Source organism: Pseudonaja textilis, chromosome 14 (assembly GCF_049901715.1).
Source record: "Pseudonaja textilis isolate UNSWEBS1 chromosome 14, rPseTex1.2, whole genome shotgun sequence".
NCBI classification, from domain to species: Eukaryota; Metazoa; Chordata; class Lepidosauria; order Squamata; family Elapidae; genus Pseudonaja; species Pseudonaja textilis.
Genome location: NC_142003.1, coordinates 10,276,109 through 10,295,000, shown reverse-complemented (window position 1 = coordinate 10,295,000; position 18,892 = coordinate 10,276,109). Strand labels below are relative to the sequence as shown.

The following is an 18,892-nucleotide window of genomic DNA, read 5'->3' as shown; positions in this document are numbered from 1 at the left end:
CTGATCAGAGTCTCAGCTTGGGCTCTCCAGATCTCATGGGAGGACTGAGGGGAATCCCTGTCTGCCAACCTAACTCAGAGGTCCCCGCTCAACACATGGTGTCCAATATTTCCGAGCTTGTTCCGTAGCCCGATTTAGCACGAGGACGCTTCCGGCATCAGCTCCTGGTCTCCACAGTTCCAGCTCTAAAAGAGGGCTCTCCGATGGACGTCTCATCAGCCGAAAGGCCTCTGGTTCCGGTATTTCCCCCCAAGCTCAGAACGCCCTTGTCCCCCTCCTGCCAATCTCACCGCTGAGGCTCCTCAGCAAGCACCCGTTCCATCCTGACGGAATAGCGACCGAGCAATTGTTCCTGGGCAGGTTAAAAGTTTGCCTTGTGTGGGCCTGCTTTCACAATCATCAGGGCTTAGGCTCATCAGGGATAGCCAATTTCTAGAATATTTTTTTTCCCCGGGGGGAGGGGATGTCACGGGTGTATAGATGGGGCAGGTGAGGTTCTCCGAGTAGTTGGAAAGGAGCGTGTCTAAAGTGTTATTTCTGTAGTATTTTTTTTTTCCCCGTATGAATTCTCCCCTGATTGACAATCTGGCTTTCAAATAAATAATTTTTTTTTTTAAAAAAAGCACAAAAGCACTTTGTTGGTGGTTAGAAGGAGAGGGAGACACCAGAGTGGAGGAGTTTTGGCTTGAACCTAAAGACCAGCCTCCTTCAAGGCTTCCCAATCATTTCAATTTCCTCCTGACTTTTGGAGCAAAACAGGGTTATATGGCCATTATCTTTCAAGGAGAAGTGGCGCCACTTCTCCTTGAAGTCCAGGATAGCCTTCAGGTCTCTAGGGAAGGCTCGTAGCAATGCTGCAGGCAGGGTCCATCCTACAGAGATATCAGTAGCACTTCTAACTATCTCCTTGGATGGAAAGTACGCAGTTGCAACCGTGATGCAGGGTTTGTCCATGGATGTGCAATGCCAGGCAACTGCTAAAAACATCTCCAAAGCCAGCAAGTTAAACTCCGCGGTCCAGCTAACATTTGAAGCGATCCACACAGGGCTTTTCATCCACGTGCTGGCTTTCCAACCCAATTTGGGGTGTTTCTGCCCCGGAAGTCGTCGGGGCAGAGCGAAGCCAGGAGTTAAAAAGGCCAGTGGCTGGCAGATGTTTTTCTGCATCACCCACCCTCTTTGTTCTTTCTTCTCACAGCTGGCTCTTGCAAACCCCTGATGGAGAAGTAGACAAGGGAAGTGAGCAGTTGGTGGAAGAAATGGAGGGGAAGGGAAGGGCCCTGGGGGGGGAGGGGGGGTAGAAACGGAAAAGTTGTTAAAAAGCAATGCACTAATCCAGATTAAAAATGTGACTGGGGGCGGAGAGGAAAATGTATGTATGAATAAATATTTTGCACACCATCTGCCTGTTTGTTTTCTTGTCACTCCTAAATTTCCCAAGCTGGCTAAACGGATGGGTTACTCATAGTGAATGGGCGGCAGATGGTTCCGAAACACGTTTCTTCTTCCAAAAAATATATATAAATGGCACCAGTTCGGAAGAATCCAGAGCCAACGGTGGTTGGTTTTCAATACCGCTGAACTTGATTTTGGCTTAATTCAGCCCTTGCCTGCATTTGCAGAATATTCTAGATCAGCGTCTTGTCAACTTTAACAACTTTAAGGCATCTCCCAGAATTTCCCAACCAGTTTGAAGATGGGTGGACTTCAACTCCCAGAATTCTCCAACCAGTTTGAAGATGGGTGGACTTCAACTCCCAGAATTCCCAAGTTAAGTTGAAGATGGATGGACTTCAACTCCCAGAATTCTCCAACCAGTTTGAAGATGGATGGACTTCAACTCCCAGAATTCTCCAACCAGTTTGAGGATGGATGGACTTCAACTCCCAGAATTCTCCAACCAGTTTGAAGATAGGTGGACTTCAACTCCCAGAATTCCCAAGTTAAGTTGAAGATGGATGGACTTCAACTCCCAGAATTCTCCAACCAGTTTGAAGATGGATGGACTTCAACTCCCAGAATTCTCCAACCAGTTTGAGGATGGATGGACTTCAACTCCCAGAATTCTCCAACCAGTTTGAGGATGGATGGACTTCAACTCCCAGAATTCTCCAATCAGTTTGTGGATGGATGGACTTCAACTCCCAGAATTCTCCAACCAGTTTGAAGATGGGTGGACTTCAACTCCCAGAATTCCCAAGTTAAGTTGAAGATGGATGGACTTCAACTCCCAGAATTCTCCAACCAGTTTGAAGATGGATGGACTTCAACTCCCAGAATTCTCCAACCAGTTTGAAGATGGATGGACTTCAATCAGGGGTGGGATTCTACCGGTTCGGTAGAAATGGTTGTTACAATTCTGCACGGTTCAAAGAATCGGCAAATCATGTCCCTGGCTGGCCCCACCTCTCTCCGTCCAGTCAGTCCTTACGGTATTTTTTTTCCTCCTGACAATCAGCAGTTTTGATGATCAGCTGTGCCAGGATCCCCCTCGCTGTCTTCCTGCCTTGCCCAGGAGGCTATCCTGAGGCCCAGGAGGCAAAAAAAATGGAGTGGGGGGGAAGTGTGCAGCAAAAAAAAAGAAGCCACACCCACCCAGTCACATGGCCACACCCACCTAGCCATTCCCACCTAGCCACACCCACAGAACCGGTAGTAAACTTATTTGCATCCCATCCCTGACTTCAAGTCCCAGAATTCCCCAACCAGTTCTAAGATGGGGGGACTTCAACTCCCAGAATGCTGGGGAATTTGGGGAGTTGGTCCACACCTTCAAGTCACCAAGGTTGAGAAACATCCTCTCCGCCACAAATTTGATAAGCTGGCATCAAGAATCATGCTGCAGCCAACGGGGGATTGAGGTGCCTAGTTAAGCCTTTTGTGCAAACTCTCTTTCAAACCGGGATTGAAAAGTAGGGAAAACGTGGATGGTTGTTTGAGGACGATGGGTGTTGGAATACCCCAACAGGAGCCTGCATGCTGCAAATTACAAAGGCATCTGATAAACAAGCAACATCGTTGCTTTGTGCCAGTGTGGTTGCGTTGATTGTGTGGGAGGACGATGCATGTTTGTGCATATTCACACACCCTGCCTGCCTGCCTCTCAGTATGCGCAGCCTCAAATTATAGCTTATTTTTATGTTATTGTAGGCGGTTGTAGTAAGGGGGTAGACAAGGCGGGTTTCGAGAGATTCTTAGTGACTGGTAGAAATTGCACAAGGTTGGACTTTCACTCAATGCCCACAAAATATTTTATCAGTAGAAGCCAAACATGTTTTGATCCAGCAGTTTGTTAATGGTGTGTGATGATGAGAACGTTAATGGTGATGAGAACTTTAACAATGGGAGGGAAAACAGCCCATCCTTAACTATTAAGAAGGTTGAAGCCAAATTATCATTATTTCATCTTGTGCACAGAACTATGGAAAGACACTACCCAGACTACAAACCTCTCTCATCATAAAATGCTTCTAATCACTCGGGCAAACCCAGAAAGAAAAGAAAAAAAGAGAAGAGGAGTAGAGAAGAGAATAGGAAAGGAGAAGGGAAGAGAAAAGAAGAGAAGAGAAAAGGAATAGAATAGAATAGAATAGAATAGAATAGAATAGAATAGAATAGAATAGAATAGAATAGAATAGAATAGAATAGAATACTTTATTGGCCAAGTGTGATCGGACACACAAGGAATTTGTTTTGGTGCAAATGCTCTCAAGATACGTCAAGAATCATAGGTATAACACTTAGAAGTAGTCATAGGGTACTTTAAATCATACTAGGAAACAATAATAAGCTAGGGCCTATCAAATCATTCGGAGAAGAGAAGAAAGGAAGAAAAGAGGAAAGGAAAAGGGAAGGGAAGAGAAGAAGAGAAAATATAAAGGCAGGAGGGAAGAAGGAAGGCATGCTACAAAGAAGGGAGGAAAGGGAGAGAGAAAGAAAAAGAAAGAAAGAAAAGAATACCTCGTTTGAGCAGGGGGTTGGACTAGAAGACCTCAAAAATCCCTTCCAATTCTGTTGGGGAAGTACTGTTCACTGGAAGTACAGTACCAATTCTGTAATACTGTTACTGTTGCTGAAAGCTAGTTTCTCAAAATATCCCAGCCCATATTTCAACCATCTTATGTTCCCACCAAAATCAACATTTCCCCCAGATGCTCTGAGAGCTCTAAATTCTGATCTTTAATACGTAAGAAATTTTGGGTCCTTTCCATCTCTTTCCGTTTGCTTCCCGCTGCTTCCTCATCACTCCAACTTGGCCATTATCAGCATTGTTTATTTTCAGCTGCTTTTCCTCCTTCCCTCCCTCCCTCCCTCCCTCCCTCCCTCCCTCCCCTTTAGAAAATTAGTCAACGATTCTGATTTGAAGGGCTTCAAATATAGCCTAATGGGTTTGCAAGTCCTTTTTTCTTCTTCTTCTTCTTCTTCTTCAAATTGCAGCTGGGCAGACGTACAACCGACATATTTTTAACTTCTGAAGCTGGTTTTTTTTTTTTTTTCATAAAAAAAAATAAGAAAAGACAGAAGGTGGCCTTGAAAAGACAGATCACGATCGCCTTCCCCTCCTGAACAAACTTATTTCTTCTTTGAACTTTCCTCCGCCTCTGTCATTCAAGAGAGGGTTTCAAATTCGTTAGGAGCCCCTCTTAAGGTTCTGCAGGGGGGTCAATCTTGCAGAAACAGCAGTGGATAAGTTTGGAAGCTGGAGAGCACCTCATGTTATTTGATGTATTCTGTTTCCAGGTACTTTTAAGAGGCTTCAATCAGGCAAATCTGAAGTGGCTTGAAACTCAAAACTGAATGCATGTAGCCAACATGGAAGCATTTTCGGTGTAAATGAAACCTCATTCAATCAGAACTTCACCTTGGTGTAAATAAACTCTGCTCTGGATATTCAAGGTAGCTCCAGCTAACAACTTACCTTTCATTCCCATGAAATACAGGTAGTCCTTGACTTATGACCACAATTGGGCCCTGAATTTCCATAGTTTAACACAACTAAACAATGATGAACAGTTGCAGGATCTGGGCATGGCTAGTCTAGGGAAGAGAAGGACCTGGGGAGACAGAAGAGCAGTCCTCCAATATTTGAGGGGCTGCCACAGAGAGGAGGAAGGGGTCAAGCTATTTTCTAAGGCACCCCAAAGCCAGATAAGGAATAATGGATGAACACTGAAGAAGAAGAGATTCAACCTGGAAATAAGGAGGAATTTTCCGACAGTGAGAAGCAATCAACCCATGGAACAGAAGTTGCTTTCAGAAGTTGTGGGAGCTTCATCCCTGGAGGCTTTGAAGAAGAGACTGGACTGCCATCTGTCAGAAATGGTGTAGGGTCTCCTGCTTGGGCAGGAGGTTGGACTAGATGACCTACAAGGTCCCTTCCAACTCTGCTATTCTATATTCAATGGAACAGAAGTTGCCTTCGGAAGTGGTGGGAGCTTCATCCCTGGAAGCTTTCAAGAAGAGACTGGACTGCCTTCTGTCAGAAATGGTGTAGGGTCTCCTGCTTGGGCAGGGGGCTTGGACTAGATGACCTACAAGGTCCCATCCAACTCTGTTAATCTGTAATAAAGTAATACAGGAAGTTGTTAAGTGAGTTTGGTATGGCCAGTCTAGAGAAAGATGAGGGTAGGCGGTCTTGTGGTTTGCACTGAAGGTGTTACCCATAGCCGGTTAGCAAAACGTCTGCAAGGAAGTGATCAAGTTCAGAAAGCACCAAGGACCCTAATGTGCGCACGAAGGCTATTCAAAAGCTATGTATAGAGCTTAATTGACAGATATGCCCTATCTCTGCTCATTAGGAACCCTCTCAGCCCCCGGGATTATTAAGCCACATATCTCCAGGCGGGATTGAGCAATGTGCTCCTTCACTTGCACACCTGTCACATCTGGAAGTAGAACACGTCTCTGCAATGGGCCGTAAATGAACCGTTGATATCTCTCCCAGCAGCGCTATTGCTGGGGAATTGCAAACTGCAGCCTCCTTGGGGAAAAAGACAGGGCAATCGAAACCTATCGATATCCAGTCCATGTTTACCTCCTTAACAAGGAGTAGATGAAGATGGACAGGCGATACCTTCATGTCAGCATCGCCCTGCAAAGTAGCAAGCAAATGGATCGATGCAGACATGAACAAATTGTACAACAAACACACACACACTCTGACTCCACTCCCTTCTCTATAATCTCCCCAGCCAAGAATATCTTTTGTTTTAATGGGTGGGTGGATCTCTTTTAAAGGTTTCCCTCACACATCCGTGCTAGTCGTTTTCCGGCTCTAGGGGACGGTGCTCATCTCCGTTTCAAAGCCGAAAAAGAGCCAGCGCTGTCCGAAGACGTCTCTGTAGTCATGTGACCGGCACGACTAAACGCCGAAGGTGCACAGAATGCTGTTCCCTTCCCACCAAAGGGGTCCCTATTTTTCTACTTGCATTTTTTAACGTGCTTTCAAACTGCTAGGTTGGCAGAAGCTGGGACAAGAGACAGGAGCTCACTCCGTTAACGCGGCACCAGGGGTTCGAACCACCAATCTAAAAGATCGACAAGCTCCGCATTTTAGCCACCGAGCCACCCTGTCCCTTTCTTTTAAAATGCAAGTTTTAAAAATGTGGGCATGTGGGGTGAAGTTTAGAATAACAGCCAGGGTGTAAAGGATCTGCTTTGACTACTTCCTCAGGAAAGCATGGCTCTCGAAACAAAGGGGTATTTCAAAAGGAATTTTTACTGAAAGCGATTGCAGAGAAGTCAGGTGGAATCTGAACTCCCCGTGCAAAGCGTTAAGCTATTCTCCCCACCATTCAAATCCTACCCCAATGCCCCAGTCCACCAGCTAGCCAATACAAGGCCGCAAAGGTGTTTTGAGAACTCTGAGGCGGTAGGTCGATTAACGGTTCATCCTCAGGATGCCATGGCCTTGGTAACAGGCTAGAACCGGCTGGGAGTCCGTCGTGTCGCTCTGATTCCCCTGGGCGAGGACCAGACACAGGGGAAATAATGCTTGAAAAGAGCAGAAAGCAGTGGTCTCTATAGATAATCCTCCACTTACAACCAGGATTTCCGTTGCTAAGCAAGGAGGAGTTAAATGAGCCGGGCCTGATTGTATGACTTTGTTCATAGCCGTCGTTAAGGCGATCATTGAAGTAAATCGCACAATTGTTAAACGAATCCAGCTTCTTCCTTTCATCATCTTCATTTAACCAACCCCATAATCTCTAGTGGGGTGGAATCTGGGCAACTGAATGCGGCTGAGTGTTCACTGGCCGGATGCCCTTCCTGTCTCCAATGCGGAGTTTTGTTCAGGAGATTTATTCTCATTGTGCCCAGAGAGAGAAATATCTGCCTGATCGAACTCACAGCCTCCTGATTGTGAGGTGAGGGCTCCACATCTAGGCTACCGCACCACTCCAATTCAGATTCTTCCATTGATTTTACTTACCAGAAGCTGGGTGGGAAGGTCACCCGTGATGATTCCATGCTCCTAGGAGGCTGAAATTGTCATAAATAACGTGCCAGTTGCCAAGCACCTGAATTCTGATCATGTGACTATGGGAATACTGCAATGGTTGCGTGAGAACCACTCCTAAATCACATTTTTCAAGGCCTTTGTAATTTTGTGCAGTCACTAAACAAATACGTCCTTGTAAGTTGAGGATGCTGGCTGGGGAATTCTCGAAACTGAAGTCCACACATATTCAAGTTGCCAAGATGGCTATATACACCGGGTGAGTCCCCAAAAAGGATAGATCTAGCCGCCTCGTACCCTCTGGTAGTTAACGTTAGTTACCTTTTTTGTTTGTTTGTTTGTTTGTTTGTAACTTTTCAACGCAGAAGCTTTCCAATAGGACTTCACTTTATCCAGTTTTCCAAAATCTTCCTTCTACCTTTGTGGCTGCACTAACAACAACAAAAAAAGTCCAGCAATTATTTCAGCCCTAAAGTATCATTGGGGACATTAAAGCAAATTTAGAAGGGCCAAGTTAAAATCCGATATAAATATATTACGATAATGCAGAGGATCGTTATCCCATATGGTTCCAAATTCTAAATTACCTGCATCCAGAACATGATGTTTGTTTGCTACTAGTTGTGGATGCCCAAATAATTGACTGAAATATAAACATCTTGTTTTCTTAAATTCTTCACGGTACTATAAATAACCTTTAAGATTGTATTTTCCCCAAAGGACTCCTAGGTGAAAATTTAACAGAATGCCTACAGTTTTGGGAACATAGGGAGCAGACTTAGAAAAGATGTGGAAGGAGGTTGGGAAAACAGAACCCCCCACCCCAAAATCACAATACTCAAGAATAAATGTGCCATAATTGCAATAAGACAAAAACTAGGCCAACACGTCTTCTGCAAGGAAAAAAAAAAATCATGATAAGGATGAATTTCACCCAGCCAGTTTTCCCTTTGCATCCAGCTGCAGCTCACGAAAACCAATGCTTTTTATAAATTTTGCTGCTCGTAAGATAAGGGACTGCAGTGATAATGTGGGGAATGACCTGGGAAACAGAAGGAAGAACTTCAGCCAGGGGAATGGTTGGAGAAGAGGCAGCTGAGCCTACAGAAAGATAGTCAAATATCTCAGAAGGAATCCTCCTGTTGTAACGACGAGGCAGTCGAGTTGTTTGATCATGACCAACTGAATCATGATGAACTTTATTGGAGTCTAGTCTTGCATTTATATACATTTTTAGTTATCCTCCATCATTGGTTAACTTTGGTTACTGCTTAACTTTCGTTACTGTTTAGTACAGTAATCCATACAATTAATTATCTCTAGTTAAAGTCTAACATATGTTTACTTCCTCTCTCTAATCCTCCTTTAGATTAGTGACCTTGTTTGCCTGAGTTGTATTTGCTTGGAAACATTCTTTATCTGAGGTTTGCCATCCGAGATTGGAACATTCCTGCAATTACAACTCTACATCCTCCCTACTTTTTTAGGCTGTAAAGGTGAGTGGGGAACTTTCAGGGACTTTCAGATTTGCAAGAACCTATTTAGAGCAAATAGCACCTAGACTTCTATACCGCTTCACGGTGCTATTACAGCCCTCTCTATTGTAAGCAGTTTACAGAATCAGCCTCTTGCCCCCAACAATCTGGGTCCTCATTTTACCAACCTCAGAAGGAGGGAAGGCTGAGTCAACCTTCAGGCAGTCAGGATCGAACTGCTGGTAGTCGGCAGAATTAGCCTGCAGTAGTGCATTCTAACCACTGCGTACCATGGATGGATGGATGGATGGAATGGATGGATGGATGGATGGATGGATGGAAGGAAGGAAGGAAGGAAGGAAGGAAGGAAGGAAGGAAGGAAGGAAGGAAGGAGAAAAAGAAGAGCAATAGCACTTAGACTTCTATACCGCTTCATAGTGCTTTACAGCCCTCTCTAAGCGGTTTAGAGTCAGCCTGTTGCCCCCAACAATATGGCTCCTCATTTTACCAATCTTGGAAGAACGGAAGGTGGAATCAACCTTGAGCCAGTCAGGATTGAACTCCAGGCTGTGGGCAGAATCAGCCTGCAATACCACATTCCAGCCGCCGTGCCACCAGAGCTAACCTTACAATAAAGCTAGAGCTAGAGTCCTTCCGGATGTGCTTCTTGCCCTGGATGACATCGCAAGACTGACCTCAATCTTGCAAGCCTGAAACTACGTTTCTCCCCTTAAGCTGTCTTTTATTCGCCTATTTCTCCTGGCTGCAGCTCTTCAAGGGCCTTCCCCACAAACTCTTACAAACAGACGGGCGATGATCTTAAGATTATCGGGCTGCAAACTCACCAGACTCCCTTTAAACAGAAAATAGCCCTGGACCTTTCAGGAAAATGGGAGATTGGACTGTGTTATTCTGGTTGGATTCTGCTTATTCTGTATTTATATGTATCTATAAAAGCGAAATGCCACTCACGCATCATCACAAAATCTCCAGAACTGTAAAACCTACAAACCTGACATTTGGCACGTATGTTTCTCTTGGCTTCTAGGTGCTCACTAAGAAAGGATTTGTTGAAATGGCTATCAGAACATAAGTATTTCTTATATTATTATTATTATTATTATTATTATTATTATTATTATTATTGTTGTTGTTGTTGTTGTTGTTGTTGTTGTTGTTGTTGTTATTGTTATATATTATTATTATTATTATTATTATTATTATTAACATGTTCTGATGCTAAGGAGTTCTACTCCCCCTCCCCACCTGAAAAGAAATCTCTTCCAAATGCAAAACACAAGTTTCAGTTTTAGTTTTACTTTCACAGCACCAAGCAGCTTTAGTACAGATCAGTTGAGCTAAGCCACGCCCAGGCTCCTTGCTGTCTCCTTCTTGCTCACACAGCAAATGCTGCTTCAGTTTCCAAACAGCCCTCAACTCTCTCACACACACTGACAGAACGCCAGCCAGATGAACAGTGATGGAGGCTGGTAGGCAGAGGCAAAAAAATGCTTTCCCTTATTTTCCTCCCCCTAAAACTAAGCCTGGTCACGTAGTTTCGTAGCAAAGCACGGGTATCGAGCTAGTTCTGTAATATTCTTATCCTGCTTCTGTAAAGTCCAACTTTCGCCTCTGTAGAATGCCACAGGAAACATTGTGGTTTGCACGATTCTGATCTTTGCACGATTCTGATGCACATCACGGGCATCTGAACTATTTGAGCAAAGGTTTCCTAGATTAAATCAGCCAGATAGGAAAGTAGCCAGGGTTGAAGAAGGGTTGGAATTGGGTTATCTTTAGGCAGGGGCTCCCTCTAGCGAGAGCGAAGCACCATGTCATTCACATCCAGTGTTTTTCAACCTTGGCGACCTGAAGTTGCGTGGACTTCAACTCCCAGAAGTCCTCATGGCTGGATAGAGGGTTCTGGGAGTTGAAGTCCACCCATCTTCAAGCCGTCGAAGGTTTGAAACAGTGCACCAAATGCTTTGTGTCAAGGGGCGTGAAATCACACAACTTTGGAAAACTCAACACGATTTGTGTGGGATTGAATTTTGATTATTCAACTTAGAACCCTACGCTTAGTGACTTTTTGAAGTTGCAACTGCACCAAAGTGACTTGACTTCTTTATTGTCATTTTACGTATATACACAGTATACATACAATGAAATCCACAACACACCCTTGTGGAGTACTGTGAAGCTGTTACCATGGCAAGTCCATTGTGCTGTACAGTAGAAGCCATTTTAAGGCACACACACACCCCGAGGGGTGTTAGGAGTATCTTACCCCCACAGTATTTGTTTCCAGAGGGTAAGTCATCTGTGTACCACATTTGGTTGAAATTGCTCGAGGCATTCCCTTATCCTGGAACTTGTGTGTGTGTGTGTGTGTGTGTAGAAAAGTTCCAGCACAACAACCGTAAAATATAGAATCCTTTATAAAAATAAAGAGGAGGAGGAAGAGGAGGAAGAAGAAGAGAAGGAGGAAGAAGAAAAGAAGAAAAGAAGGAAGGAAGGAAGGAAGGAAGGAAGGAAGGAAAGAAAGAAAGAAAGAAAGAAAGAAAGAAAGAAAGAAAGAAAGAAAGAAAGAAAGAAAGAAAGAAAGAAAGAAAGAAAGAAAGAAAGAAAGAAAGTAAGTACATCGAAGGGTTAGTGTACACCGATTAGTATGGGGCCCCTATGCTTGTGGGGCCCACGGGCAAGTGCCCATCAGGCCCATGCATTAAGACAGCCCTGGTCATAAGTCAAGGACTACCTATATTTGAAGAAAGGAACGAAGGATGGATTCAGCTTGGGTGTTACAGATATAATTTGTAATCCTTAAAGTTGTCGTTTCTGATCATCCGTGCCGGAGCTTTGCAGTTTAATAGAGATAGATGACGGTTTAGAGATGCATTTATAGAAACTGGGCGAAGATATGGAATAAAAAGATACTGGGTTTCATTTTAAGAGATTGTGGCAAGTTCTTAATGTTGATTATACTGGCTGAGGATGGAAAAGGATATTTCTTTTTTTTTTTCTATTTTTATCTTTGCTCTTTCTTTTTCTTCTTTCCTGCTCCGTTTGAGGTAGCTTCTTATTTTGAAATTGTGTCAAGTTTACTCGTATCGTTTTGTCCCTTTTATTGAAAAAATAAGAGAGGAAAACTCATCAACTCCTGAATTCTACAAAAACTGTTTCCACATGTACAGCATATATCTCAGCCGCTCAGTTCTGTTAAATCTTTTAACAAGTAATTGAAAAAAAAATATTTTAATGTGCAGAAATGAACAGATAAAAATTGGAAATGAAAGAAAAAGAACAATCTGAATATTACATGGTATGGGGTTTATTTTACCAACGGTTAGAAAATAAAACAAATTAAAATGGATTAGAGGGATATATAATAGTGATAAGATTGTAAAGATAGATACACTGGGTATTACTTACATGAAAACATGATTATTTGGTATATTGGTATATTAATAAGAAGAGTATTAATTGTAAACTGTAAGCACATGAAATTACATGTACCTAATCGACACACGGTTGAAATGGAATGGATTTATTGTATATAAAAAATAAAATCATTTAAAAAAATAAATCTTTTAACTCCCAATACCAATCAATTGAACTCTAGATTTAATGGAGTTCCCCTCCCATACCTCTTTAGAATAGAATAGAGCTGGAAGGGACCTTGGAGGTCCTCTAGTCCAGCCCTCTGTTCAAGCAGGAGAACCTATACTATTTCAGATAAGCGACTGTCTAGACTCTTCTTAAAAACCTCCAGTGATGGAACGTCCATGATTTCTGAAGGCCAGCTGTTCCACTGGTTAATTGTCCTGTTAGGACGTTTCGCCTTAATTCTAGATTGCTTCGCTCTTTGATTAGTGACCCATTAATGATGCCACTAAGATCATGGCATCCGCCCCTCTCAATTCCTGGCAAACAGATGGGGAAAAAATGGAGGTAGTGACAGATTTTATTTTGCTGGGCTCCACGATCACCGCAGATGGGGCCTGCAGCCAAGAAATTAAAAGACGCTTGCTCTTGAGGAGGTGAGCTGTAGCAAATCTAGACGGTGCATAGAGTCAAGGCTATGGTTTTTCCCAGTGGCGATGCCTGGCTGTGAAAGTTGGACTATAAGGAAGGCTGAGCACCAAAGAATGGAGGCCTTTGAACTCTGGGGCTGGAGGAGATTCCGGCGAGTCCCTTGGACTGCAAGGCGATCCAACCGGTCAGTCCTAGAGGAGATCGATCAACCCTGACTGCTCTTTAGAAGGCCAGATCCTGGAGATGAAACTCAAAGACTTTGGCACCTCATGAGAAGGAAGGAAGGACTCAGGGGAGAAGAGCCAAATGCCAGGAACGATGGAGGGGAAGAAGAAGAAGAAGAAGAAGAAGAAGAAGAAGAAGAAGAAGAAGAAGAAGAAGAAGAAGAAGAAGAAGAAGAAGAAGAAGAAGAAGAAGAAGAAGAAGAAGAAGAAGAAGAAGAAGAAGAAGAAGAAGAAGAAGAAGAAGAAGAGGAGGAGGAGGAGGAGGAGGAGGAGGAGGAGGAGGAGGAGGAGGAGGAGGAGGAGGAGGAGGAGGAGGAGGAGGAGGAGGAGGAGGAGGAGGAGGAGGAGGAGGAGGAGGAGGAGGAGGAGGAGGAGGAGGAGGAGGAGGAGGAGAAGAAGAAGAAGAAGAAGAAGAAGAAGAAGAAGAAGAAGAAGAAGAAGAAGAAGAAGAAGAAGAAGACAGCAGAGAAGGAGGGGGCTGGATGGAGTCACAGAAGCAGCCGGCGTGAGCTTAAATGGACTCCGGAGGATGGTAGAGGACAGGAAGGCCTGGAGGAACATTGGGGCTGTGATGGCTCAGACAGGACTTTGCAACTAACAACGACCACGAGGTGGGGGGGCAGATAAGGGAAGGCTTCTTGTAACAGAACGATCCACTTCAATATTATTAAAACGGGAACATTTGGACAGATCCCTGTCAATCCTTTCAAAGAAGACCAAACAGGGTTTCTAGCCCTATTTGTGTCACGCAAGCTGCCATTCTGTTTGTGAGAAAACTGTGGTGCTCGGGTTGCTGTCGACTGGTGTGGTTGGTCCCAAAGTAAGCAAACATCCCTTGGGTGTGTTTGCTCAGCTCTGCCGTTTACATGCCGAGGAGCAGGTGTTCACCCCACAATCACAGGGACTGGGAAGCGTTCATTTGGTTCTCTGTTTCTTCCTGGCTTGGTCTCTTTGCTCAACAACATCTCCCTGGACTTCCTCTCGGCTCACAATCGGTAAAGAGGACAAACGCAGCTTTTGAGCCAAAGCCCAGGTCCAGAGGCATTTTTCCACCAGGTGAGCCGTCCAGGTTTCCGTGGTGCTACCTAACAAAACATAGGATACAGAATAACAGAGTTGGGAGGGACTTGTGATGACTGATATTCTCAAAGTGGCCTATTTCGGCATCAGAAAGTTCATAAGGTAGGCAAAAATGACCATTAACAAATGTCTCACTTAACAACAGAAATGTTGGGCTGAATCGTGATCGTAAGTCGAGGATGACCTGTACAATCTAAGCAATAAACGCCACAAATAAATACATTTTCTCTGCTTCCCATCTCTTTCAATTGGTTCTCTTTATTTTTCAGCCTACTAATGTTCTGATGGTCATTTCAAAAAATTCTTTCTTAGTGAGCCGCTAGAAGCCAAAAGGTAACATATGTGCCAAATTTCAAGTTTGTAGACTTTACGGTTCCGGAGATTTTGTGATGATGCGTGAGTGATAATTTGGCTTTTATATAGATAGATTTAAGAAAATTTATACGGCCGCCCAACTCGCTCTTAGTGACTTCATGAATGGTATAAGGACTTGGGTTGGGGGTTGGACTAGAAGACCTCCGAAGTCCTTTCCAGGCTTACAGTTCTATGATTCTGGAGGATAGTGAAAACTTTCTCTTACCCTTGTTCAGTTTCTTCACACAGCCCTGAATCTTATCCATATAAAGCAGGTAATGTTTCAGGGTGTATTGGAGAGGTCCCAGGCCTGGGAGGATCTCCATCACTTCATCGGCCATGAATGCAGCGATATCCGGGGCTCCAGCAGCGAGAATGGCTAAAACGGAAACGGAAACACGGGGCGATGGAAGAAATAATTGGGGGGGGTGGGGGAGTGACAGGGTGTGAAGCCTCCCTGCCCAGAAGGAGGCAGGCTCATCCCTGCCTGATACTTCTAATTTTTTTACTAATTCGATTTCGAATCTGTTTATTGTTTGGATTGCTTCGATCCCGTCTTTTCGCCTTGCATCGGGGTGGAAATAAATGGACTCGGAGGATAATGACCATGAGGAAATCACGATGGATCAAAGGCATTAGAAAACAGCCACCATAGAACATGAAAAAAAAAAATTTACGGAGTGACAGAATAACAGAGGTAGAAGGGACTTGGAAGGTCACCGACCTTTTGGACCTCAGGGACCACCAAACTCATAATTTAAATCCCGTGGACCACTAATATGAATTTTGACAGATGGTGGCTGCAGGAAAAAAAAAGTCTGCAGAAAAATTCCCCACCCCGTCTTCGATCATTCTTTATTTGGTATCGCAGGATACCGTCTCCAGCTCCGTTCTCGGGGGTGGGGGAGAGACTTTTGGCTTCGTGCAAGGAAAGCAGCAGAAGTCTTTCTTTCTCTCCCCCAAACTCCGCCAGAAATGAGTCTTTGCCGGTGCAGCCTCTTGTAGAAAGATGCCTTGCAGGGTCCCGAAGACTCATTTCTGGCGGAGTTTGGGGAGAGAAAGAAAGACTTTTGCTGCTTTCCTTGCATGCAGCCAAAAACAGAAGAAGGAAGAAGCAGAAAGAAGCAGAAAAAAGCAGCCTGGTGGCCAGGCAGGCACGTGGGACACTGTGACTATTATTAAGTGTTGTACCTGATGATTCTCGAGTCTTGATGAATGTATCTTTTATGTACACTGCGAGCATTTGCACCAAGACAAATTCCTCTGTGTTCAATAACACTTAGCCAATAAAGAATTCTCTTCTCTTCTCTATTTTATTTTCTATTGTATTGTATTCTATTGTATTGTATTCTATTTTCTATTCTCCTCTCTTCTCCTCTCCCCGATTCTAAAAACCTCCAGTGTTGGAGCATTTACAACTCCTGGAGGAGTTCCACTGATTAATTGTAACCTGACATTAATTTGTAATCTTGCCATTTTTGTACCTGAAGCTGTGGCTGGCCCGACGCCCTTCAGTTCACTCAACTCCTTCACGGCCGCTTCTACATCTGGGAGTCGTTGGAAAGCTTTTCTGGTATGTTCCTCCACCATCTTGCTCGGATTAGCAGCCAGCAGCTGCTGCAAACGAGGCCGAAATTTTCCTCTCTGGAAAGGCCAAAAGCAGAAATGATCCGCTTTGGAATACGAGCTGCAAATCTTTAGCGTGATTTCATTATGTCAACTGTCTATTTTGGCCATCCTGTGTCTTTCCTCGGTGCGAGGCTTAAACCTTCTGTCTCTTCTTCAAATTTCATGTCTCTACATCTCGATGCTGGCTATTCCCTTTGCCCTTCTTGGAACTCACATAATTTGGGCTGTTTCCTTTTTTTCCAAAAGAGGTGCCCAGAATAGGGCACAGGACTTGGTCCAAAACCTATCCAGCTCAAAAAAAAAAAAAAGATATTTATCTGGCATGTTTGGCAATGTGATGAATAACGATTCCAAATAGCCAAATTTTAGACACCCTGAACAAGAAGTCATCTTTGTGGATTCTAACACGCTATACGCTAAAATGTCTCGAGCGAATTTGGCTTCAGAATGATTGAGGAAAACAGCAAAGGAATGGGATGTTCACCTTCCAGAGTTATTCCACAAAGTTCCTGGATGACACTGGACCTGCCAGTCTCTTTCAGCCCAACCTACCTTACAGGGTTGTTGTAAGGAAAAACTGGAGAACAGAACACCGTGGATGCTTGCTAAATGAAAGCTTTCAAACCTATTCAGAAGATACTAATATGCCAATAGCATCTTCACTACATCCATTAAAGGAGGATATTTGGAGCTCAGGGTTGAAATGAGGGGGTCTCAGTGCTCTCTGAGGTAGCTTGTTTTCTTGCAGATATTTCGTTACCCAAACTAGATAACTGTTGTGGTTTGCCGGCAGCCTGTGCAGACGGCAGTGGAATCGGACAGTGGGGAAGAAAGGGGACCAGTCAGGGAGTCTGGGAGGATTCGGACGAGGGTCCTGTCTCCGATGCAGAGATGGGGCCGGGACCATGTGGGAGTGTGGTACTGCCTTTGGAGCCTCCGGAGTCTGGCAGCAGCGAGGAAGAGGAACAAGGGGAGCCTGTTCCCAGTGTGTGTGTGCACAGAGCTGCTAGAAGGCAAGAGCAGCTGAGACAAAAGGGGCGACTTGGGAGTAAGGCTTGGAGGTGATTGCCCCTCCCATAAGAGATAAAAGTCAGGCCAAGATGATGAAACCTTTGCAGGAAGCAAAGTCGTTCACTCTGTTCGGATTAAACCTTGAAGCTCTGTGTGGACTTTGTACTCCGTTTGGCTTTTTAGAGTTAATTTGGCACTTTAGTTGTTGGCAGCAATTCAAAGGAGAGAAAGGTGGGTGCTTATCTCGAGGGACTGTTTGAAACTCATTACAGGCTGGGAATGAACATAATTCCCAGCGTTGAAATAAAACAAGTCTTGTTTTAATTACGGTCTTAGGAAGCCTTAGTCAGAATAGTAATGTCATCAGTGCACCTTGGGTAATGAAATGCCTGCAACAAAACAAGCAAGCTCAAGGGAGCACCAAGGCCCCCTCCTAAACCCATTTTACAGATGGGTTTTAAAGGCTGAGCTCTCGTTGAACTGCGGAAATCTGTTTTAGCGCTTCTGAGAGAAATACCTACGGTAAGCTTCCATTCCATGAGTTTCAACAATTCCTCTTTCGTCAAGTATTTTTCCTCACGCCCAGTAAGAATTTTGGGCAACTCTTCTTGATACCTTAAAAAGAGACAAAAAAAAACAAACAGTAAAAACATACAGAGCCTTCCTCATTCTCAAAGGGACATTTTTTAAAGAAGCTTATGGAAATAAGAGGGTGGCGATGCATAAACTGTCTTAAAATGCAGTTAAAATTCTTTCCCTACACATGGAAAATTGTCAGCTGGGCCTACCAGGGCTGATAACCTTCATTAAACCGTCCAAATTACACATCAGTAATTTACCACTGATCCAAGGCAATTAGTTTCTTCTTCTTGCTTCCCATAGCTTCAATCACATCCTGGTAAATGTTCAAAACAGCTTCCCAAGAGGATGAATCCTTGCATGCATAAAGTCCCCCTTTCTCTGTCATGATTTAAGGCCTCCTGGAACAGAGAAAAATCAAAATATTAGGTAGCCAAGGGCAGAGTGGTCATCTTCGTTTTTTATGTTTGGTTGTTTAAAACAGTATTTCTTAAGCTTGGCAATTTTAAGATGGGTGGACTAACTCCCAGAATTCCCCAGCTGGCTAAGCTAAGCTGGCTGAAGAATTCTGGGAGATGAAGTCCACCCATCTTAAAGAAGAGAAGAGAAGAGAAGAGAAGAGGAGAGGAGAGGAGAGGAGAGGAGAGGAGAGGAGAGGAGGAGAGGAGAATAGGATAGGATAGGATAGGATAGGATAGGATAGGATAGGGAATGGAATGGAATAAAGTATGGAATGGAATAAAATATGGCATGGCATGGCATGGCATGGCATGGCATGGCATGGCATAGCATAGCATAGCATAGCATAGAATTCTTTATTGGCCAAGTATGATTGGACACACAAGGAATTTGTCTTGGTGCAAATACTCTCAGTGTACATAAAAGAAAAGAGACATTCGTCAAGAGTCAAGAATCATCAGATCCAACACTTAATGATAGTCATAGGGTACAATAAGCAATCAAATCATACTAGGAAACAGTCAATATAAATCATTAGGATACAAGCAACAAGGTTACAGTCATATAGTCACAAGTTGGAGGGGCTGGGT

The 18,892-nt window shown here is 44.0% G+C and overlaps 2 protein-coding genes across 2 annotated transcripts in view; one reads left to right on the top strand and one right to left on the bottom strand.

The window, feature by feature from the left end:
• Positions 1-5,384, top strand: part of RHBDL1 (rhomboid like 1) — a 33,373-nt gene extending 27,989 nt beyond the window's left edge. Inside the window, exon 9 of the mRNA XM_087912483.1 lies at positions 4,741-5,384. The gene's annotated coding sequence lies outside the window, so the exon portion shown is untranslated. The remainder of the gene's footprint in view (positions 1-4,740) is intronic.
• A 6,862-nt stretch (positions 5,385-12,246) lies between these two features.
• LOC113452586 (uncharacterized) lies at positions 12,247-18,434 on the bottom strand. Its single transcript, XM_026724043.2, has 5 exons — positions 18,104-18,434; positions 17,786-17,879; positions 16,109-16,268; positions 14,851-15,003; positions 12,247-14,275 (listed from the first exon to the last, which is right to left on the bottom strand). Exons 1-5 carry the CDS (start codon positions 18,229-18,231, stop codon positions 14,106-14,108), a joined length of 705 nt encoding a protein of 234 aa, XP_026579828.1. The 5' UTR covers positions 18,232-18,434; the 3' UTR covers positions 12,247-14,105.
• Between the last annotated feature and the right edge of the window lie 458 nt (positions 18,435-18,892).

Coding starts and splice junctions, on each gene's coding strand:
- LOC113452586 (XM_026724043.2), bottom strand. CDS start 18,231: ATGACAGAGAAAGGGGGACTTTATGCATGCAAGGATTCATCCTCTTGG. Junction 15,004..16,108: donor CGGGCCAGCCACAGCTTCAG/GTACAAAAATGG, acceptor TTTCCGTTTTAG/CCATTCTCGCTGCTGGAGCC. Junction 14,276..14,850: donor TGTGAAGAAACTGAACAAGG/GTAAGAGAAAGT, acceptor ATGTTTTGTTAG/GTAGCACCACGGAAACCTGG.